The sequence below is a fragment of the Hyperolius riggenbachi genome, chromosome 3 (genome assembly GCF_040937935.1).
Source record: "Hyperolius riggenbachi isolate aHypRig1 chromosome 3, aHypRig1.pri, whole genome shotgun sequence".
Taxonomy (NCBI): Eukaryota; Metazoa; Chordata; class Amphibia; order Anura; family Hyperoliidae; genus Hyperolius; species Hyperolius riggenbachi.
The window spans coordinates 473,926,807-473,951,323 of NC_090648.1; the positions used below are offsets into that span (position 1 = coordinate 473,926,807).

Here is a 24,517-nt window from a genome sequence, read left to right on the forward strand (position 1 = left end):
TATCATGAAAAGTATTTCACATCAACATAGACCTTATACTACACTACTACTGTAGGCTCTCCATTTCACTTTTTGTCTTTATTCAACAAAGCATGATGCTTTGCCATTCAATAATTCGAGAAAAAAAGTCACACAAACACAAACACCACAGTTAGGAAAACAACTGCCTGATACGAGTTGCTGTAGCTATGAGAGGGAGGTGGGGGATGAGATCATATTCTGATTATAGAAGGACAAATAACACGATCTGTAACACCATGGAGGAAGCCTTAGAGAGTGAAAGCTATTAGTGAGGAAAACACATCAGGGAATATGTTGCTTACCCTCTGGGTGTGTGGATTCTCAGGTTCTTGCCAACCACCACTAGCTGCAAAATGGAAACAAGAGTATTTAGCCAAGGTATAGCTGTAATAATCAAAGGATAAGAAGCAAGTCGAGTAATTGAATCTCTCTATACTCACCCGAGGCTTCTTCCAGCCCCTAGAAGTCATTTCAGAATCACTTTTATTCACCAAGTGCGGCGGGAACCGCACCCGGAATTTTTTTGTGGACACACGGCAATTGGCATACAACATCGATATGGCACAGGTAATGCTACATAGACACAACAGCAATTTTGACAGACAGTACAGCAGTTAGTGTGGATCGGTAATGCAAAATAGCAACCTCAACTTCAACCCGGTCCATGGAGTGATTAGGGGATGACAGTTGGGAGAGTGCATGAATTAAGTAGGACAACCGCTTGGGGAAAGAAGGAGTTTTTATGTCTGGTGGTTTTGGTGAGAATGGTCCTATAACGGCGGCCTAATGGGAGGGGGGGTCGAAGAAGCAACTGTCCGGGTGAGAGGGGTCTTGAGTGATCCTGTTTGGCCTTTACCTCATGCTAGATGAATGAAGGATGTCCAAGGGTGGCAGGGGTGACCCTATAATCTTTTCAGCAGCGCTGATTACCCTCTCTAGTTTGTGCTTGTCCCTTGCGTTAGCCCCAGAGTACCAGACAATGATGGAGGAGCAAAGGACAGACTCAATGGTGGCAGAGTAGAAGCTGATCATTAGCTCCTGCGACATTCCGAACTTCCTCAGCTGCCTGAGGAAGAACAGCCTCTGCTGGGCTTTCTTTTGAGTTACGGAGGTGTTCATTTCCCACTTCAGGTTGTCTGTGATGGTGGTACCAAGGAACCGAGCGCTGTGTACCCTGGAGACCTCGGTACCATCAATGGAGACAGGACTGGGGGACGGAGCGTTTCTTCTGAAGTCCACGATTAGTTCTACAGTTTTTGCCGTATTTAAAACGAGTTTATTTTCCTTGCACCACCCGAGGATCCGCTCGATCTCCTTGCGATATTCATGTTCACCATTTCCGCCTATGAGGCCTAGTATGGTGGTGTCATCCGCAAACTTGATGACCTTGACAGAGTCAGTGGATGAGGTGCAGCTGTTCGTGTACAATGAGAAGAGGATCGGGGACAGCACACACCCTTGCGGGGCACCAGTGTTGGTGATTCTAGGACTGGAATAGCAGCTGCCAATCCTGACTAACTGCGACCTGTCAGTACGGAAATCTTTGATCCAGGTGCACAGATTCGGGTCAACACCGAGTCTTACCAGGTCGTCGTACAGGATAGTCAGACAGATGGTGTTGAAAGCGGAGCTGAAGTCCAGAAGCAGGATCCTGGCGTAGGAGCTGGGTTTATCCAGATGTTCCATGATGTGAGCTAGACTGATGTTAATAGCATCCTCGACGGACCGGTTAGCCCTGTATGCGAATTGCAGGGGGTCCGTTTTGGTGGCGGTGTGCCCCTTTAGATAGGAGAGAACCAGTCTTTCGAAGGTTTTCATGATAATTGGCGTTAAGGCAACCGGTCTGTAGTTGTTTAGATCTGAGGCACCTGGCTTCTTGGGGACCGGTATGATGTTAGCTTTCTTGAAGCAGGAAGGGACCTTGCTCATTGTCAGGGATTTGCTGAAGACTGAAGTGAGGATCGGGGCTAGCTGGCTTGCACAGGTTTTCAGGCAGGTCGGGGATATGCCGTCTGGGCCTGGAGCCTTCCTGGGGTTGAGCTTCTGGAGGTGCAGTAGTACGTCAGCCTCCCGGACGATTACCGGTGTCTGGGAGTCAGTAGCAGCTTGGGGAGATGTGGCGAGAGGCTCCCTGGGTGAGGATAGGAGTACTGGGTCCCCGGAGTGGGTGGGTTGGTGCTCGAACCTGCAATAGAATTTGTTGAGCTCGTCTGCTAGTGCGATGCTAGGAAGTGTGTGTTGGTAAAGGGGCTTGAAATTAGTGGCTGCCCTAATGGCCCATACTCACGAGGGACTTTTGTCGCCTCAACACGCGGCGCGCGCGTGTTGCGGCGACAGGTCGCCCGTGAGTATGGGCCGTTGCACGCGCGCGCACCCCGAACTGTCACCCGTCGCTCATGTCGCCATGCGATTGAAAGTTTCAATCGCATGGCGACAGTCGCCGCCGCACCTCCGCCGCAACTGTCGCTAGTCCGCGTGAGTACGCGGACTAGCGACAGCAACCTCCATCAAAGTATATGGAGCTTCCGGCGGAGGGAGGAGGAACGTCGGCGACAGCTTCCGCCTCGCCGCTGGTCCCTCTTCCGCGTGTGTACGCGGAGGGACCTGGCGAGGAGCTGTCGCCGGCCTGTCGCCCACACGCTCACGTGTGCTGGCGACAGGCAACATTTGCAGCCCGTGAGTACGGGCCATAAGGCCTTTCCAGACGTCGTCTTGTGTATTGTTGGACTGCAGGTCCTGTCTTAGTTTGTTTGCGTAGTCCCGCTTTGCTACTTTCAGCTCTCGATTCAAGGAGTTCCTGGCTTCCCTGAACTCCTCTGGGGTGCCGGATTTGTGAGCTTCCTCTTTGATTTTCCGTAGGTGGCGTAACCTGCCATTAAACCAGGGTTTATTGTTTGGGAAGACTTTGACGTTCGACGTTGGGATGCAGGTCTCCTCACAAAAGCGGATATAGGAGGTGACATTTTCCGTCCATTCGTCTAGGCAGGGAGCTTCCAGGACCGACCAGTCAGTGCTGTCAAAGCAGGCTTGTAGGTGACCCTTGGCTTCCTCAGTCCACTTTTTAACTGTCCTGACAGTCGGCTTTTAGGTTTGAAGGAGCCTTCTGTAGGTTGGGATCAGGTGGATTAGGCAGTGGTCGGAGTTGCCTAGGGCAGCTCGGCGGGAAGCCTTGTACGCATCTTTGAGGACCGTGTAGCAATGGTCTAGGGTGTTTTGGTTCCTGGTAGGGCAGGTGACGTGTTGCTTGTATCGAGGCAGCTCCTGGCGGAGGTTCGCCCTATTAAAGTCCCCTAAGATGATGAAGAGGGAGTCCGGGAGGGAGGTCTCCCACAGTGTTATGGTGTCGCTGATAGTGCGCAGGGCGTTCTTGGTGTCCGCATCTGGGGGGATGTAGGCACCTGCTAGGACGTAGGAGGTGAACTCCCTTGGCGAGTACTGAGGCCTGCAGTTGATAAGTAGAAGCTCAGCATCAGGAGAGCAACTTTTGTGCAAGATGGTTGTGTTTGAGCACCAAGCACCGTTGATGTAAAAGCAGATTCCGCTGCCCTTACTTTTCCACGTGAGAGAGGGGTCGCGGTCTGCTCGGAAAAGATTGAAGCCAGGTAGGTTGAGGGAGTTTTTCGGGATGTTGTCGTTTAGCCAGGTCTCGGTAAAGCAGAGAACCGGGGAATTGCCTCCAATCGAGGGTTTGCTCCCAAGTAGTAGGAGCAACTCGTCTAGCTTGTTCGGCAGGGAGCGGACATTTGCTAGTAGAATGGCTGGGATGGGAGAACGCAGGCCCTTCCTCTCAAGTCTAACCTGAGCGCCAGCCCTCCTGCCCCTAGGCCGAAATCTGCTAGTGCTGTACCATTGGTCGATCTGGGACCGAACTGTGTCCCAGGATGGCAGTACCTGGGCCTGAGTCTCCCACTTCAGGAGCTCTGCTCTAGTGTAGGAGATGGTAGGGGGAATGGGACTGGCCATCAGGTATTTGGCCCGCGTTGTAATCTGTTGCAACAGATTGCCACCTATTATATGGTATCGGGTTGCACAGTTATTGAGTGAGGGCATCAGAGGCGCAGACGTGGAGTAGGAGCATCCTGCAGTTCGCACTGCAGGCTAGCATTGGTGTGAAACAGTCCTTTTGAGGAAAGCAGGAGCAAACAGTTTATGGCATGCAGTTTAGGGTGAGGAGCATCCAGCATATACAAAACAGCATCAGGTTAGCAGTTGGTGTGAAAACAGTCCTTTAAGTAAAGCAGGAGCAGACAGTTTATGGCATGCAGTATAGGGTGGGGAGCATTCCGCATATACAAACAGCATCAGTTAGCAGTTGGTGTGGCATATACCTTTAAGGAAGCAGGAGCAACAGTTTATGGTATGCAGTTTAGCATATACAACAGCATCAGCAGTCCTGATAAAGTGAGGGACATTTGTGTCCCTCACCGCAGCCCTGGTCTTCTCTGGTGTCCCAGCTTCTGAGAATCGCTAACCCCCCTTTGGGTCAGCATCTTCTGCACATGTGCCCTGCGTGAGAATGTGCACACGTCACCGGGAGTGTACTGTGCCCGCGCATGTGCAAAAGCCGCCAACCCATCGGGTGTCTGCGATCCTTTAGGGGCTGCCAGCGGGGCACTGGATAAGACCGGAGCTGTGGCAAGGGACACAAATAACTTCTTGGGGCTAGAAGAAGCCACAGGTAAAGTAAGTTAGGGCCCGTTCAGACTGCACGCGTTTCCAGCCGCGTTTTGGAAACGTTGTGCAGGTGGCCGACACGCAGGACATCAGACAGTGCATAGAGTGCACTGTCTGATGTTCACACTGCATGCGTTCCGGACCTGTGCGGTCCGGGAACGCATGCTGCACGCAGATTTTACAAAAACGCGCGGCTGTCCCATTCACTTTTCAGTGATGAGATCAGCCACGCAACGCATACGAACGCGGATGGCGTGCGTTCGTACGCGTTGCGTTCTGCATGCGTGGCCGTCCGCGTTTTGCAGTCTGAACGGGCCCTAAGACAGATTTAATTGCTGGACTCGCTTATCTTTGAAAACTGAAACAAAGTATACCTGAACTGAGAGGAACATGCAGGCTGAAATGTATTTCCTTTTAAACAATACGTATTCCCTGCATGTCCCGCCCTGCTACTAAAAATAAACCAAAATGTAAGAAATTGATGTCACACAACACATTATGACTTGAGTTTTTTGAGCATTGTACTTAAATGCTTTGTTTTCTGTACGCTTTCACTAACTCCACATAAGGGATTCAAGTCTTTTCGTAGTATGAGCATTTATATTCTAGAATTGTGTTTGACGTCAGTCTATAAAGAGGCACTGTAGTGCTATATATAAGAATACACACACTGTCCGAGAAAATATACCAGGGAAAACAGTAATAAGCGCTAAATCCGTAAGGTCAGTCCCTAAAGGTATAGAGATTAGAGTAGATCACTCATATACAGTGGTGTGAAAAACTATTTGCCCCCTTCCTGATTTCTTATTCTTTTGCATGTTTGTCACACTTAAATGTTTCTGCTCATCAAAAACCGTTAACTATTAGTCAAAGCTAACATAATTGAACACAAAATGCAGTTTTAAATGATGGTTTTTATTATTTAGTGAGAAAAAAAAACTCAAAACCTACATGGCCCTGTGTGAAAAAGTGATTGCCCCCCTTGTTAAAAAATAACTTAACTGTGGTTTATCACACCTGAGTTCAGTTTCTGTAGTCAGCCCCAGGCCCAATTACTGCCACACCTGTTTCAATCAAGAAATCACTTAAATAGGAGATATCTGACACAGAGAAGTAGACCAAAAGCACCTCAAAAGTTAGACATCATGCCAAGATCCAAAGAAATTCAGGAACAAATGAGAACAAAAGTACTGTAATTGAGATCTATCAGTCTGGTAAAGGTTATAAAGCCATTTCTAAAGCTTTGGGACTCCAGCGAACCACAGTGAGAGCCATTATCCACAAATGGCAAAAACATGGAACAGTGAAGAACCTTCCCAGGAGTGGCCAGCCGACCAAAATTACCCCAAGAGCGCAGAGAAAACTCATCCGAGAGGCCGCAAAAGACCCCAGGACAACATCTAAAGAGCTGCAGGCCTCACTTGCCTCAATTAAGGTCAGTGTTCACGACTCCACCATAAGAAAGAGACTGGGCAAAAACAGCCTGCATGGCAGATATCCAAGGAGCAAACCACTTTTAAGCAAAAACATTAAGACTCGTCTCAATTTTGCTAAAAAACATCTCAATGATTGCCAAGACTTTTTGGAAAATACCTTGTGGACAGACGAGACAAAAGTTGAACTTTTTGGAAGGTGCGTGTCCCATTACATCTGGCGTAGAAGTAACAGCATTTCAGCAAAAGAACATCATACCAACAGTAAAATATGGTGGTGGTAGTGTGATGGTCTGGGGTTGTTTTGCTGCTTCAGGACCTGGAAGGCTTGCTGTGATAGATGGAACCATGAATTCTACTGTCTACCAAAAAATCCTGATGGAGAATGTCCAGCCATCTGTTCGTCAACTCAAGCTGAAGCGATCTTGGGTGCTGCAGCAGGACAATGACCCAAAACACACCAGCAAATCCACCTCTGAATGGCTGAAGAAAAACAAAATGAAGACTTTGGAGTGGCCTAGTCAAAGTCCTGACCTGAATCCTATTGAGATGTTGTGGCGTGACCTTAAAAAGGCGGTTCATGCGCTGTAAAAGACTTGTTGCAAGTTATCGCAAACGCTTGATTGCAGTTATTGCTGCTAAGGGTGGCCCACCCAGTTATTAGGTTCAGGGGGCAATTTCTTTTTCACACAGGGCCATGTAGGTTTTGAGTTTTTTTTCTCACTAAATAAAAACCATCATTTAAAACTGCATTTTGTGTTCAATTATGTTATCTTTGACTAATAGTTAATGGTTTTTGATGAGCAGAAACATTTAAGTGTGACAAACATGCAAAAGAATAAGAAGTCAGGAAGGGGGCAAATAGTTTTTCACACCACTGTATGTATATAGCTATATACATTTATAGGAGCACCTAGATGTGATGCTCTAAAATCAAGATTTGACACGTATTTGTGTATATAATAAGGATTAGGTGGAGGTCTTTGCTCATCTCCCACACTAGCACAACTGAGCTCTGACAGGGGCGTATTGCTGGGGGAAACTTTGCTGGTGGGGGGTGCACTTTACTTCATTGTATATATGTACAGCAATCTTTGAAAAAGCCGTTAGGGTGAAACATGTCAGTATCCAATATGCAAGCACTATGTAAATTGCACTATTTTCGATTGGTGTACTTCAGCATTTATTAGGTGACAGTGTGTACTTAGATCCTTCAGTGCAGGTCAGATGTATAATCTCACATAGACCTAGCATGAGTGCTACAACTATCACCTATATGTATTCAAGATTTTTGAAATATGTGGAATAGCTACACCACACCACAGTTGTGCTAGTGTGGGGGATGAGCAAAGACCTCCACCTAATCCTTATTATATACACAAATACGTGTCAAATCTTGAATTTAGAGCATCGCATCTAGGTGCTCCTATACATTATATAGCTATATACATATATGAGTGATCTACTCTAATCTCTATACCTATAGGGACTGTCCTTACGGATTTAGCGCTTCTTACTATATAGAAGAAAGCAGGATATTATTCAGGATACCCACTTTTACGTTAATTATCCAGGTTACAGCATCAAAACCCCTTCCTTTAGGTATATATTACTGTATATTGCCCCGCCTTTCCAGTGATGCTTAGCTAAGCTGTTAAGTTACGTGGACTTCTCCACTCAGAGCATTCTGGGAGGCCAGGTATATTATCTACTGGCTTCAGAACTCTCTGTAAACAAAACATTCCGCAGTGATGCTCCCTGTCTGTACTCAAGATGTCACCACCTGTGACAAATTTTAGATAGCCCAAGGTATAATCTTTCCTCTCTCAGATTTACAAAAACCGACTAAATATATTGTAAAAAAAAAAAAAAAAAGCAGTTTTGTTATTTTCACTACAGTTCCTCTGTAAGAACAAATACTGGACAACAAACAAAGCTTTGCCAGTTTCAGGACACATAGGCCTAGTGCACACCGAGCGGTTTTGGTAGCGTTTTTAGAACCGCTTGCAGATGTGGAAATGCTTGGGTAATGTATTTCAACGGGCTGGTGCACACCAGAGCGGGAGGCGTTTTGCAGAAACGCATACTCCCGGGCTGCAGCATTTTTTGGATTTCGGAGGCGTTTCTGCCTCCAAGTATAGGAAAAACGCTTGATAAAACGCTAGATCAGAGCGGTTTTCCAGGCGTTTTTGTTACAGTAGCTGTTCAGTAACAGCTTTACTGTAACAATATATGACATCTGCTACACAAAAAAGCTACACAAAACGCTTCATAATAAGAACAGTGTTCTCCCCAGAATTTTTTTCCAGCCGGGTGGCATGAAAAAGTAGCCGCGTGGGGCGAGATGAGAATGCAGGGCCAGTGCTTCTGTGAGCAACTCTGCTTACAGAATAGGAGGAGGTGAGCTGATGACAGCCGGGTGGTCACCAAAACTAGCAGGGTGGAGCACCCGGCTAAAAGAGCCTGGGGAGAACACTGAAGAAGGAAAAAACGCTTCAAAAACGGCTAGCGTTTTGCGGATCTGCTAGCGGTTTTTGGTGTGCACTAGGCCATACAGAGGTTTTGTCACAACAAAGCATTGCAGAATTATTGTAAGCAGGAAATTTGAAATCGAAGGTGCCCAATAAAGTAGTGAGCACCTGGCAGGGGGCGGTTAGGGATCGGCGGGGGTTCAGTCAGGGCAGTGTTCTCACCAGGCTCTTTTAGCCGGGTGCTCCACCCAGCTAGTTTTGAGGAGCACTCGGCTGTCATTGGCTCACCTCCTCCTCTGCTGTAAGCAGAGTTGCGCACAGAAGCACCTGCCCTGCATTCTCTCATCTGGCCCCACCCGGCTACTTTTCCATGCCACCTGGCTGGAAAAAATTCTGGGGAAAACACAGTAAGGATATATAGAGGGCTGGTTCTGTGTGCAAATAGGGTTAGGTTTAGCTATATTAAAATACCAGTAACATTTACTGGAATTAGCCCTACACAATAGTAAAATATTGGTAATTTAACGGCTATTTTCGGCATACACAAACTATTGGCTCTTCTATATTAAAAAAAAAAAAAAATGTTCTAGCAAATACTGAATTTCTCATAATCGTTATTGGAAAACAAAATAGGGGTGGAAGGGAGTCTGTATTCTCCCACCTCCGACTTACCGACAGACTTATCTGCCATGCCGACATCTCTAGAGGTCCAGCGACAAAACCCACAAGCCAAGTAATAAGCCTTTTTCATAGTAGTCTTGGCCGGGTCATCAGGCAGTGGAGATGGGATGCTGGTCGCCCTGGTGGAGAGGGTGTGCATGCAGCAAGGACAGTCAAAACAGTTAGCACACCTGCAGGATGACAGGAAGCAAAAAGTCATCAGCTGTTTAAAAAGAGGAACTCCAGTGAAAATGATGCAATAAAAAAAAAAAAAAAAGTGCTTCATTTTTACAATAACTATGTATAAATTATTTTGTCAGTGTTTGCCCATTGTTAAGTCTTTCCTTTCCCCGATTTACATTCTGACATCACATGGTGGCAATTTTACTGCTGGCAGGTGATGTAAGTGGACGTAGCTGCTGCTTGCTTTTTTTGGCAGTTGGAAACAGCTATTTCCCACAATGCAACGAGGTTCACAGACAGGAAACTGCCAGGACCATAGTCCTCACAGTTTCCTGTGGGAGGAGCTTCACCACAATATCAGCCATATAGAGCCCCCTGATGATCCGTGTAACAAACGGAATTGATTTCTCATGGGAAAGGGGGCATCAGCTACAGATTGTGATACAGTTCAATTCTTGGTTACGGTTTCTCTTTAGCACTTAAGTCTATCTGGACGGATATATCCGTCCAGATAGACTGTGCAGCTGCCGCTGCCTGAGGCGCGATCGCGTGTGCTCCCGCTGCCTGCCGTTACCCCCGATCAGTGAATGGGAATATAATTGCGCAGTAGAGCCCGGAGGACGTCCGATGACGTCAGAGCGCCGGCGTGGGACGCAGAAGTTCCGGGCCTTGGAGCGCAGAAGAGCCCGACCTGGCAGCCGGCCTGGCCGGCCACCGGTGACCACCGGGAGCCTGCGGAGCGGCGGCGAGGGCACCTCCTGCCTGCCACGGGCTGGAGGAAGCCCCAGGTAAGTGGAAATTGATTTTTATTTTTTACCCACCCTCCCTGAACCTTTCTCCTTTAATAGGAAGGGTTCACTTTTTTTTTTTTACATTTGGTTATACTGTGACGGCTTCCTGTTTTATGAATGGATGCGGCCACTGTTCGCGGTCACGTCCATTCATTCCAGGAATTGCGATTGGGTAGCTCGGTCCTCTTCCCCAATCACAGAAAGCGGTGATCCGACAGTAAACTGCGGCGGGAGCGGCACACGTCCAGATTGGCAGCGGGAGCGAGCGACTTATCAAAAACGTCCTGTTGACGTTAACAGGGTAAAACAAGACGTTTTAATAAGTCAGATTGCCGTTAATAGGTTAAAGAGGCACTGTAGTGACATAGTAGAATGCAGGGTTTTTTTCAGGATACCCACTTTTACAGTAATTGTCCTGGTTTTGGCATCAGAAACATTTCCTATATGTATATACAGGGAGTGCAGAATTATTAGGCAAATGAGTATTTTGACCACATCATCCTCTTTATGCATGTTGTCTTACTCCAAGCTGTATAGGCTCGAAAGCCTACTACCAATTAAGCATATTAGGTGATGTGCATCTCTGTAATGAGAAGGGGTGTGGTCTAATGACATCACCACCCTATATCAGGTGTGCATAATTATTAGGCAACTTCCTTTCCTTTGGCAAAATGGGTCAAAAGAAGGACTTGACAGGCTCAGAAAAGTAAAAAATAGTGAGATATCTTGCAGAGGGATGCAGCACTCTTAAAATTGCAAAGCTTCTGAAGCGTGATCATCGAACAATCAAGAGTTTCATTCAAAACAGTCAACAGGGTCGCAAGAAGTGTGTGGAAAAACCAAGGCGCAAAATAACTGCCCATGAACTGAGAAAAGTCAAGCGTGCAGCTGCCAAGATGCCACCAGTTTGGCCATATTTAAGAGCTGCAACATCACTGGAGTGCCCAAAAGTGCAAGGTGTGACATGGCCAAGGTAAGAAAGGCTGAAAGACGACCACCACTGAACAAGACACACAAGCTGAAATGTCAAGACTGGGCCAGGAAATATCTCAAGACTGATTTTTCTAAGGTTTTATGGACTGATGAAATGAGAGTGAGTCTTGATGGGCCAGATGGATGGGCCCGTGGCTGGATTGGTAAAGGGCAGAGAGCTCCAGTCCGACTCAGACACCAGCAAGGTGGAGGTGGAGTACTGGTTTGGGCTGGTATCATCAAAGATGAGTTTGTGGGGCCTTTTCGGGTTGAGGATGGAGTCAAGCTCAACTCCCAGTCCTACTGCCAGTTTCTGGAAGACACCTTCTTCAAGCAGTGGTACAGGAAGAAGTCTGCATCCTTCAAGAAAAACATGATTTTCACGCAGGACAATGCTCCATCACACGCGTCCAAGTACTCCACAGCATGGCTGGCAAGAAAGGGTATAAAAGAAGAAAAATGAATGACATGGCCCCCTTGTTCACCTGATCTGAACCCCATTGAGAACCTGTGGTCCATCATAAAATGTGAGATTTACAAGGAGGGAAAACAGTACACCTCTCTGAACAGTGTCTGGGAGGCTGTGGTTGCTGCTGCACGCAATGTTGATGGTGAACAGATCAAAACACTGACAGAATCCATGGATGGCAGGCTTTTGAGTGTCCTTGCAAAGAAAGGTGGCTATATTGGTCCCTGATTTGTTTTTGTTTTTGAATGTCAGAAATATATATTTGTGAATGTTGAGATGTTATATTGGTTTCACTGGTAAAAAATAAATAATTGAAATGGGTATATTTGTTTTTTGTTAAGTTGCCTAATAATTATGCACAGTAATAGTCACCTGCACACACAGATATCCCCCTAAAATAGCTAAAACTAAAAACAAACTAAAAACTACTTTCAAAAATATTCAGCTTTGATATTAAATGAGTTGTTTGGGTTCATTGAGAACATGGTTGTTGTTCAATAATAAAATTATTCCTCAAAAATACAACTTGCCTAATAATTCTGCACTCCCTGTATGGCTGTAAATTACTACTGTATGTAGCCTTACCTTACAAGTCATGTTTAGTCTAGGCTTTGTAGAATTCTCCCAGAGCATTCTGGGAGGCCAGGTATTATTTCTACTAGTTTCAGGAATCTCAGTAAACAAACATTACATAGAGATCACCTGACAGGACTAAAGAGGTCACTCCCTGTGATAAACTTCACAATGTAAATTAGGGTGAGGAAAGATTTTACAATGGGGAAAAACTAAATATTTTTAAACAAATATTGTAAAAAATAAGCAAGCCATTTTATATGTTACACTATTTTCACTACAGTTCCTTTAACAGCCGGCAGCACTGTTCTGTTGCATACATTTTTACTCCACTAAAGCATTAGGGCCTATATCTACTGACACGACTTAGCAATTCGGGCAGCGGCTATGCAGCAGAATAGGGGCGTGGCGATTTAGAAAGGGCCACAGCCCCCAATCGGTAAATCTGCAGCATGCCATCCAGATTCACACTGAAGTGCAATCTGGATGGCAAGTCCAGTGTTCTCCCCAGGCTCTTTTAGCTGGGTGCTCCACCCGGCTAGTTTTGGTGAGGACCCGGCTGTCATTGGCTCATCTTCTACGCTTGTAAGCAGAAAAGCGCCGGCCCTGCATTCTCTCATCACGCCCCAACCGGCTACTTTTTCATTCCACCTGGCTGGAAAAAAATTCTGAGGAGAACACTGAAGTCACTGAAGAGATCGGCAGCGTTTCCCCGTCCAACTCGCATGCACGAAATATAAATCTGTATATAATGGAAACAGGCCTGCTCTGATGTCTTTTGATTGTATATTTGCACCTCACTGAAGTTGACTGATAATATTGCCGGCTGCAGGACAAATGATCCGATGTATTCCAAGAGAAGTAGTTTCCATCTGTCGTTCCGTCGACTTGTAAGTCAACGGCAACTTTCTTTCGTATCTTTCTCATCTTCATGTTTCCGCCTGCAATAGAGTCCTCTGCTAATCGCGCAGGACGCTATTGCGGGTGGTAACGCGAGGAAAGATACGTGTGCCCGGGGTGCACAGGCGCAGTTGCCGCATCGGGGGTAACAAAACTAACTGGAGGCGGGGGAACGGAGGATTGTGGAGGACCGGCGCGGGACAGGAAGGCTGCAAGGGGTTGGCAGGAGCCCCAGGTGAAACACTTTTTTTTTCCTTTCAGTTCTGCTTTAAACAATTTTTGCCGATTGCTGTTAGGTAAACTATACCTGTGACATTTGGTCAAAACATTTCCATGGAAAATCACCCACACCAAGTGTGCAGTTAGCACAGTGGCAGCTGCTAATCAGTGGTTGTTACTGCTGCTGGCACAGTGGCAGCTGCAAATCAGTGGTTGTTACTGCTGCTGGCACAGTGGCAGCTGCAAATCAGTGGTTGTTACTGCTGCTGGCACAGTGGCAGCTGCAAATCAGTGGTTGTTACTGCTGCTGGCACAGTGGCAGCTGCAAATCAGTGGTTGTTACTGCTGCTGGCACAGTGGCAGCTGCAAATCAGTGGTTGTTACTGCTGCTGGCACAGTGGCAGCTGCAAATCAGTGGTTGTTACTGCTGCTGGCACAGTGGCAGCTGCAAATCAGTGGTTGTTACTGCTGCTGGCACAGTGGCAGCTGCAAATCAGTGGTTGTTACTGCTGCTGGCACAGTGGCAGCTGCAAATCAGTGGTTGTTACTGCTGCTGGCACAGTGGCAGCTGCAAATCAGTGGTTGTTACTGCTGCTGGCACAGTGGCAGCTGCAAATCAGTGGTTGTTACTGCTGCTGGCACAGTGGCAGCTGCAAATCAGTGGTTGTTACTGCTGCTGGCACAGTGGCAGCTGCAAATCAGTGGTTGTTACTGCTGCAGGCACAGTGGCAGCTGCTAATCAGTGGCTGTTACTGCTGCTGGCACAGCGGCTGTTGCTAATCAGTGGCAGTTACTGCTGCTGGCACAGTGGCAGCTGCTAATCTGTGGCTATTACTGCTGGCACAGTTGTGGCTGCTAATCAGTGGCTGCTATTGTGGTGGCTGATAACCTACAGACGAGCAAAGGGGAGGCAGAGCAGTAGCACAAGGTGGCCCCTGCATGCAGCACCACAGCTACAGCCTGCAGACCTCATGGAATTAACAACTGTAGAAAGCCATGGGGCAACCAGAAAAGGCTTGGCAGGATGCATTTGGCCCCCTGGGCCAGACTTTGATCATACCTGGCTTACAGGGACATGTCATTAAAAAATGTAAAAATCTGCCGGGCTTCTAGCATATAGTTCTCAGAGGATGCTGGTGCTAATCCATTTAATGTGTACTTAAAAGGAGATGTGAGGAATAAAGCGTGATGACTCGTCTGCTGAAGGCTAGGAGTGTTGGACACACCCATCTGCACTTACTGTAATAAGAACCTTAATGGCAGACAGAAAGCCCAATCTACACAATACGATTCTTTGTGCAATTCGATTAGGATTCTATTTACGACCCGATTAAATCCGACATGTCCGATTCAATTCGATTTGCCATTGCAAAACAATGGCAAATCGAATTGAATCCCGATCGGACATGTCGGATTTAATCGGATCGTAAATAGAATCGCAATTGAATCGCACAAAGAATCGTATCGTGTAGATGGGGCTTAAAGATAAGACCCAATAACAGTTAAAGCATTGATAGTGAAATGTATAGAATATGAACATCATACCTGTTCTTCTTCAGTTTGGCCTCAGCCGACGGCATATTCTCCAAACAGCTGGGGCAGTAATGGGAGTCCACCTGGGGGGGAATGAGGAGAGTCAGGTTAAAAGAAAAGGAACTGTAGTGAAAAATAATGAATAAAATGTCTTACTTTACATTCTGAAATGTATCACTGGCAGTGACATGTTTAGTTCTGCCAGGTGATCTGTAGGGAATATTTGTTACTGAGAGCTCTATGCACAGAGGGAGATATTGCTTGGAAAAAAAAAAAACATAACAGCTTTTTATTTCCCACAACGCAAATGAGGCTCACAGACAGGAAAAGGTCAGGACCATGGTCATGACATCACACTGTGGGAGGAGTTTTATCACAATATCAGTCATACAGAACCCCCTGATGATTTATTTAAGAAAAGGTTTATATTTCTGATGGAAAAAAGGGGGCATCAGCTACCGATTGGTTAAAGTTCCTCCTGAAACCTTTACAGAAGAAATGTCAGTGCATAAAAACCGCAAACATCAAAAACAACAGGACAAAGGGCACGGTCTCCTATGCTTTTTTTTTTGGCTGCAGCCGGTGTTTAATTTACAGCTAGGTATTAATAGTCGGAAGAGTACTTTCACATTATACACAATGCATTGCGCAACCTCAAAATAGGCTTGTAATGTTGTGGAAATGTCACATTGCACATAACCAGCGCAATGCAATGCATACAGTTTACAAGTTGTGTGCATACACCACAACCGTTAGCTTGTGTGCCATCTGGTAACGCACAACATGCTGCGCATTAAAGAATCTGCTGAACCATGCCACTAATGGGCAGATGTAAAATGCATCATTGCAATGTAACTGCAATATGATAGTATTGTCTACTAGTGACCTAAGCCCATTTAAAAACAGGCTCTAGGTCTATCGTCGTGCGCAAGCGCACCCGCCCACCCTGGGCGCACACACACGCGCCCCGCCCACCTCGGCTGGCCCTGTACCAACGGCTGTGTCAGTGCCGGACATGCACAGTAGCGCAAAAGCACTGACAGGGACACTTGTACTTTATTAGGTAGGATTGCACCACACTGCAACGGATGCAGTGTAAAAGGACCTCAATCTCTTTTTACCCTGCGTTTCTTACTTTCAATTATAACTGAAAGGAAAACTGATGTGCGAAGTAATGTTTCCCTACAGCCTATTTCACACTGCACACTGGCAATCAGAAGGTTTTTTTTTTACAATGCACTGCTGTGGATTAACTGATCAGGTAAAATGCATCAGTTTTTCAGCATACAGAATGAAGGAGGCCTAAGTATACTCAGCTTCCTACCTAAACAGGCAAAAATAGTGGTTTTCCATAATAAAGGGGAAGACTTTATTTAAGCTTATATTTAATTTTTTTTAAGTATTTACATAGCGCTGACATATTACGCAGAGCTGTACAGAGTATATTGTATTGTCACTAACTGTCCCTCAGAGGGGCTCACAATCTAGTCCCTACCATAGTCATATGTCTATGTATATATTGTGTAGTGTATGTATCCTAGTCTAGGGCCAATTTAGGGAGAAGCCAATTAACTTATCCGTACGTTTTTAGAATGTGGGAGGAAACCAGAGTGCCCGGAAGAAACCCACACAGACATGGGTAGAACATACAAACTCCTTGCAGCTGTTGCCCTGGCTGGGATTTCAATCGGGGACCCAGCGCTGCAAGGCGAGAGCGCTAACCGCTTTACAACCGTGTGGTAAAGGACAGGGTGGTTAGAAATACAAGCATGCAAAAAAAAAAAAAAAAAAAAAAAAAAAAAAAAATTCAAATCACTGATAATTAGATGTGGTTCGGTTCAGACCACATGGATGAAAAACTGATCCATCTAATGGATCTTCCTTTAATGGGCCTTAAAGGAACACTGTAAGGGGGTCGGGGGAAAATGAGTTGCACTTACCCGGGGCATCTAATGGTCACCCACAGAAATCCTGTGCCCGTGCAGCCACTCACAGATGCTCCGGCCCCGCCTCCGGTTCACTTCTGGAATTTCAGACTTTGAAGTCTGAAAACCACTGCGCCTGCATTGCCGTGTCCTCACACCCGCTGACGTCACCAGGAGCGTAGTGCGCAGGCCTAGTATGGTCTGTGCTTGCGCCGTAAACTCCTGGTGACGTCAGCGGGAGCGAGGACACGGCAATGCAGGCGCAGTGGTTTTCAGACTTTGAAGTCTGAAATTCCAGAAGTGAACCAGAGCACGGGCACAGGATGTCTGCGGGTGACCATTAGAAGCCCCGGGTAAGTGCAACTAATTTTCCCCCGACCCCCTTACAGTGTTCCTTTAAGGTGGTCACACATACCATAGAGTTTTTTAAATATCTGTTCAATTTAACAATTGCAATCAATTTTTCTGATTGTAACATTTCAAAAATATGACCAATGTACCACACACCTATGTTCATTTTCCCCCAATTATGATAAAAATGATTGGGAGCTCTGAGAAAATTGCTAGGGTGTGTATATTAATAAATTGACAATCCAACACACACCATACAATCTTTAGTAGAAATTGGAGAAATATCTGGCATTCCGGATCGATTTAAATTGAAAAAAGAGAGATACGATCGTTTATCGAATTGCTGTAAAAATCATTTTATTGTATCGTGTGTGGCCACCTTAACTTTTTCATGTGTGATCTGTTCAGTTAGCGAGCGGTCAATGCGGAGCATCCGTCACTCCAGAATAATTGCGGACTCGCCAAACTTGCCGTTGTGCTGAACAGATCCATTTGAACGGAGCAAAGTGAACAGATCCCATCGATAAACATAGTATATGTTCGCATATGTTAGGATACGGCCCGTTTTGTTCCACTAAGCGAACCATTTTGTATGCCAGTGTGAACCGGCCTAACTGGCAACATCTATTAGACCACTAACCACCACCAAGGAACAATATATTGGGCTACTTATACCATATGTGTTCCCCAGGATATGGGATTCCACCTCTAAAAACACACACTTTCTACACAGGGTTTACATGTTCACATAAACTGCACCGATTTTGTCCAGGAGTTCCAGTAACCACAACACTGGGGTCAAGGCAGACACGGTAAGCTGCCTCTGGACTATCCAGAAGCTTTCCTCTACTTGGGTATCTTTCTTTTCTTTTTGCAACAGTTCAGGTTCATAACTATTGCCGCAAATCACCCAGTGAACCAAACAGGGCAGGCCAATTTCCTTGGGAGATAGCTCTGTGAAGCTGGCCCCTCTACAATCAGCACAAATAAAAATTCCATCATGCTTGGTTAGTGCTACGTTTGTGCTACAAAATGTAAGATTTGTGCTGCTTTCATTTTGAAGATAATAAATAGCACTTATTTCCAAAACAATACCATCACCCAGCCCCTATACAACAACCTACAGACATGCAAATTGTATGGGTGGGCAGTGCTGTGCATATGTTCATTTGTGCTGCAAAAATCATCTTTTTATCTTTTATAGTTGTTGAGATATTCACATTTTTAAAGGTCAAACGTTCACTCAGCCCCCCTACAACATTGCAAAGGCTGAGTGAGCCCGATTGAACTTTTGACCTTTATAACACTTCTGCATTGGATTGGTCCATTTCCAATGGGGGGGGGGGGTCGAAATAAATACATTTAAAGTTGTTTTTTTTTTTTTTTTTTTTAAATAAAAAACTAAAGAATTCACAAATTAATAATAAAAAAAAAAATACAGCCTGCATCAGCGATCAGAGCCCACCAACAGAAAGCTCTGTTGGTGGGCAGCAAAGAGGGGGAGAGTCATTTGGCTGCTAAGTTGTATGGCCGTGCAGCCAGTTAAAGCTGCAGTGTGATGAATTGGAGGATTAGGAGTAGAAGCCGGATCCAAAGGAACAGAAGAGGGTTGTGAAGTGGTAACAGGTACCACCGACTCCCTAAATCTTTCTAATGCCACCGCCTTTTTTCTTCACAGATCGCATAACATTTTTAAAAATAGAAGACTCAGAAGCTATCACAGCATCAATACAACTCTGATAAAGATTTAGTATAACTAGAAGACAATTTAGCTGAACACTGACAACATTTTTTAGGATTTAAGGCTGCCAGATGAACCAGACCCACTAGATTTAGACTCCACTCCTGCCTATAAAGAAACAAAGGAAAAAAAACAAAAACAAATACACCCCTGGTTAAACTCAAATGCCAAACAATACAGGGTTACAGAAGGGGAGAACTTATCTCCCACTCACCACACCATCAGCCTGAGATTGTCCTGCTGTGGACGTGGATGCCTGCGCTGTGGTTACATCAATTGCCCCTTGGTCCCTGTGGGGACCGCTGAGGAGGTCATGGCTGCTGCTGAAGTAGTTGCCTTCCCCTCCTCCATAATGGCGCCGCATGGCTTGTCGGCGTCTATTTAAATAATGAGGCAGAGTCCCAGCCGGGTCCGGCCGCTCTACTTCCGCCCGCCTCCTCTCTAACTGAAAGTACATCTACGCTCCACTGGCTGGATATCCTTCAAAAACCGGCAGTGGTGTATCGCGCAGGAGGAAGGCGGCAGCTCGACAGCCCGATACTTTGCTCTACGCGGCCGTCCAGCGTAATCCAAGCAGGCACCTGAGCCAGGAATCCCCGGTCAATATCTCCCGGCTTTGTAGACTTCGCAAAGGAGACTATGCCGCTACCCAGGTACCAAATTACAAAAATGACCTTCTCACCCTCTGGTGAGGAAAATTAAAACAAAAAAAAAAAAAATGGGAGCAGAACTTTCCAAGTGTTTCCGGGCGGAAACACAAAATGAACTGGGGCTGAAGGGAGGTCGGGAGCTTTTTATTACTTTCCATTTGTGTTTCAATAGGTATCTGGGTGTGCCCAATCTCTTAAGGACGTATCCCAGCTAAGGGATAGAGAAAATAGCCTGGTCACTAAGGGGGTGTAAGCCTGTGGTCCTGAATTGGTTAAAGTAGCCCTGAAGTGGTATAAAGATATAAAGTTAGATACTTACCTCGGTAAAAAGAAGCCTCTGGGGATTCTCCAGAAGTTTGCGGTATCTTCTTACACCCCCACTATTCCGGCGAGGGGTCCCCTAAGTGTCTGCCAGCCGATAAGCGCATCCTGACTAGGCATGTCCGAGTTAGGTCCACGCGTGCCCAGTAGAATGAAGCCCAGAGGTAGGGCCATTGGCCAGGGTTGCTTTACAAAGGGGAAAATACTCGTCAAGATCCCCGTGGGCTGTTGTTCAGGTGGTAGGTTCCACACTTTTAGGTCACGCAATTCTGGACAATACAGGTTTGCAGGAAATTTGAAAACAACATTTTTTCTTTTTTAATAGGGAAATTTTCCATTAAACTTAATGTAAAGCAGATACTAATCAAACACAACGATTTATACTTACCTGGGATTCCTCCAGCCCCTCCCTCCTCGTGCATCCAGTCCAGTCTGTCCTCCCATGGCCAGGAGCAATCTGCTCCTCCACACTTAAGGTTTGTAAGAGCACTCCTGCCCATGGCAGCTCGACCAAGGAAGTGCATGTACAGTAGTCCCCGACTGGCTAAGTTGGGGACTTACCTGGAGCTGACGGGCCTTGCAGCACACCCCAAGGAGCCGACGGACTACAAAGTGCTGGGTGAAGCCACTGGTAAATATAAAACCTTGTGTTTGATTTGTCTCAGGTACACTTTAAATTAAGTTCAGTTTATTTCTGCACAGAAATGCATGCAGCGGTACATTTAAAAATGTGGCATACATGAATGCAGCAAATGCGGAAATGTTGATATGGTCTCTCATAAGAAAATGCATGCTCTTGTGGAATTTACAGCAACTATCCTCGGAAAGTAGAGTACGGATATTTTAAGAGGAATGCTAACTAACAAAAGCTTCAATTCCAGGGGGAATTCTCCTAAACAACACAAAAGAAAAATATGTATTGTCAACCTGTTTACAAATTCTATAATGTAAAGCACACCTTTGGAACAATGTATTCACATTGCTAAATCTATCTGCACACCTTTGGAACAATGTACCGTATTCACATTGCTAAATCTATCTATCTATTCTATTCTACGATCTACCTCCCTCCCCCCCAGCCAATTCTCCATTAGCACACAACATCAATCCTTTACTTATACCACTCGCTACTCAAACATGGAGAATACTCTTCAAAATTGACATTTTAGCATTCAAATCCTTCCATGACCTAGGCCCCGGATTCCTCAAAGGATTTGTTGCAAATGAATCACACCTCCCCCAACCTCAGATCTAAAGGATCTAACTTGACCACCCCCAGTGCCCAAGTCAAAACTTTCAGAGTCAGAGCTTTTGGTCATGCTGTCCCTATCCTTTGGAGTTACTTGCCACACCTAATCAAGGCAGTGCCAGCCCTGGAGGCCTTTAGAAACTGTAACAAGAAAGATATGGAGGCTGCCATATTTCCTTTTATAAGCAATACCAGTTGACAGAATATCCTGCTGCTCCTCTGTCTCTGATACTTTTAGCCTTTGACCTTGAACCAGCATATGCAGATCAGGTGTTTCTGACAATACTGTCTGGTTTCTGGGGTTATTCAAACACTATTGCAAATAGATCAGCAGGGCTGCCAATCAACTGGTATTGTTCAAAGGAAATAAATATGGCAACCTCCATATCCCTCTCACTTCAGTTGTCCTTTCAAACAAAACTGAAAAGCCACCTGTTTAGCTCCGGTAACAGACTCAGTTGCGTCAGTCCGGGTGTACTAAGCATGAGGTCTGTGTATGCACAGAGCAACAAGACTGGACCTGACTGAGCCAGTTACAGGGGCTGATTGCGGCTGAACGGCAGACCGTGGGAGGACGGCGTGGGACTCAGATGTGTTTATGAGGCGGGAGGAAGCCCCAGGTAAGTATCAAATCTTTTGTTTCCGAGGTCTCTGGTACACGTCCGTCATATTTATTTTTAAACGGATCTGTTTTTCAGTGATCAGTGTAGGCTCCCTGCAAACCCAAATTTGCGTTTCTGATTTGCAATTCCGAATTTCCCTGAATGCTATCAAAGAGAAAAACTTAGAAAAAAAAAAACGCAGCATGCAGTAACGATTAAAAATCGGAAATCAGAATTGCATGTAGTGTGCAAGAGGCCAAGTGACTAGGTATACTTATCTATTCCTACCTGGCAATCTGCAGGCCAGTCAATACTGTTTTTGGGTACGATTGTTTATCGCTATAATGTCCATGTGTAATGTCTTCCCTATTTATAGTACAGCACTAATATGTGAGTGCTTTATAAATAACCTTTATTAACAACATTGATATTATGTATAGTGCTGCAGAAGAGGTTAGCACTCTATGAATAATAATTTCTATACAAAAACTGAAATAACTATTTTTACTGATGAATAATTTATGCAAGGCCATCATCTCCTGAAGTACTGTATCAAATAATGACACACATTTGCAGTAAACAAGAATAATTTCATAGTGGAGTAGCACAAAACATACTAATCTAAATAATAAATAGATTTTATTTCAAACTAGGAAATGTCACTGCAGAAAGAAAACCCTGAATTGCATCTTTTATACGTGGCCTTACCGAGAACATATAACACATGAAGCTACCCAACCAAAGCTAACATAACACAAATGCAGCACTAGCATGATATATATGGCACAGCTAGGCCACAGGCCTCGGGCTCTAGTAGCTGTCACACGGGTAGGCTATGCCAAATCATCCCCAGGCTCAGTGACAGCGACTGTCAGCAAGTCGACCAATCAGCGCCCAGAACATCCCAGCCATTAGCCAATCAAATCCGGATACCTAAAGTCCCGCCCCTTCTTTCATTCAACCTAGACTACAACAGGGCGAGAAAAAATGATGAGCAGCGCAAGGCAGCCAATAGGAGCTTAGCATAGGGCGTCTCCTGCTCCACTATTGGCTGACGCGGAACACCGGCTCCCTTGGCTGATGCTGAAGCGGAGCGGCGGGTGATTACCTCGTGAGAGACGCATTCCAGGGAGCGGAGCTCGCTGCAGTACCGGCAGAAGTAGAGCTGTGACAGCGGCGCCCGAATCTCTTTCTCGCCGTGCACCAGATACAGCACCCGCTCTAGCTGCAGCAGGGACGCCATTTTTTTCTGAGGACCGCCTCCCTTAGGGCCACGTGACCAGGGGCTCCCTGCGCAGACGCTCTTACAGAAGCTACGCTAGACCTGTGAGTCACGTGACAGGCGGCGGCAGCAGGGCGGTGATTGGCGGTGGGGTGGGTGAGACGTAGTATTGTCCGGATCATGAACGATTGAATCTATTTTGTGAGTCGAATCATCAAAATGAGTGATTCGGATCGTAAAGGGGGCGGGGCCAGGAGCGACACGCCCCCTCTCCGCGGGGTCCTGGAAGCAGAGCAGAGATGGATCGCTCTGTTGAGGGGGAGGCAGCCTTGCACAGCCACAGGTAGATGAGAGAGAGGGGACATGGGTGCCACTGCCAGATATGTGTAGAGCACACATACTGGCTGCAATGTGCTGCTCATTATAGGCTGTCTGTTCCGTAGTTGTGCCCAGTGAACACATTGGAAACTTTTGGCACAGCTCAGTAACGTTACAGGCAGCGTGCTGGGCTAGAAGGGCAGGCAGTGTGATTGCTGTGCAATATGATCCTCCTGCACTGCTCTAAACAGCTGCACTTTACTTCTGGGAATGCTTTGGGGAATGGGAGTTGGGGGTATACAGATGAACATAGGTGAAATTACGGAAAATTGAATACTCACCTACTGGTAATTTTCCTTTCCAGATGTGTCCATGGCAGCACGGTTGGGTTAAGTCCCGCCCACTTGACCCCTATAGGACCATCCTTATAAATGTCTCCCTTAAGCACCAACTTTTCTAATGTCCAATATTTTTGACAGTCTCAACTTTTGGCCAGGACTGTATATGTATGTGTATGGTGTGTGTAGGTATGTATGTATGTTTATTGTATTTATAAAGCGCCAACATATTACGCAGCACTGGACATTAGAGACATTTAGATTATGTACAGTGGTGGACACAGGCAGCAGTGGGCCCCTGTGCAAAATTGCAATTGTGGGCCCCTACCACCTGCGGCGTGCTAATGGGCGTGGCTACAAAGATTAGGTGTGGACAGAACCTGCGTCGCGTAGCGCCGCGGCAAAAAAATGGGCGTGGCAATGACCGGATGAGGGCGGAGCTAACTGTAACTCAAAGCGAACCCGGGGTGAGGGTTTATTTCCTTTTAAACAATACTACTTTCCTGGCGGCCCTGCTGATCTATTTGGCTGCAGTAATAAACTGAATTACACCAGCAACAAGCATGCAGCTAATCTTCTCAGTTCTGACAATATTGTCAGAAACCCCTGACCTGCTGCATGCTTGTTCAGGGTCTATGGTTGAAAGAATAAGAGGCAGAGGACCAGCACATAGCAAGGAAATGAACAGCGCTACTTAATAACAGGCAAGTGCCTACCTGCAAAAGAGTGCAAGCCCCACTTGTGGGATATAATACACACCGAGCATACACATGACCTGTCTACCACTGGAGGAGGATGTTGGTTTCCTGTAACAGCTTGCATGCAACCTATTAAGTACTTGTCCCTCCCACTGCGAAGAAGTCGATCCTCCATGGGAGGGGCCTAACACTAACTAAATCCT

General features: G+C 46.0%; 1 protein-coding gene across 3 annotated transcripts in view; it reads right to left on the reverse strand.

Moving 5' to 3' along the window:
• DCTN4 (dynactin subunit 4) overlaps window positions 1-23,116 on the reverse strand; it is a 56,250-nt gene extending 33,134 nt beyond the window's left edge. The window contains exons 1-4 of one of the 3 annotated variants that reach the window (XM_068278082.1): window positions 22,847-23,116; window positions 14,912-14,982; window positions 9,272-9,450; window positions 324-367 (exon numbers count right to left, since the gene is read on the reverse strand). In XM_068278082.1, coding sequence (XP_068134183.1) covers window positions 324-367; window positions 9,272-9,450; window positions 14,912-14,982; window positions 22,847-22,981 — 429 coding nt within the window. In that variant the 5' untranslated portion in view covers window positions 22,982-23,116. Of the gene's footprint in view, window positions 1-323; window positions 368-9,271; window positions 9,451-14,911; window positions 14,983-22,446; window positions 22,577-22,846 lie in introns of those variants that run through there. The other 2 variants (XM_068278083.1, XM_068278084.1) reach the window with 2 other exon arrangements.
• Window positions 23,117-24,517: the final 1,401 nt, after the last annotated feature.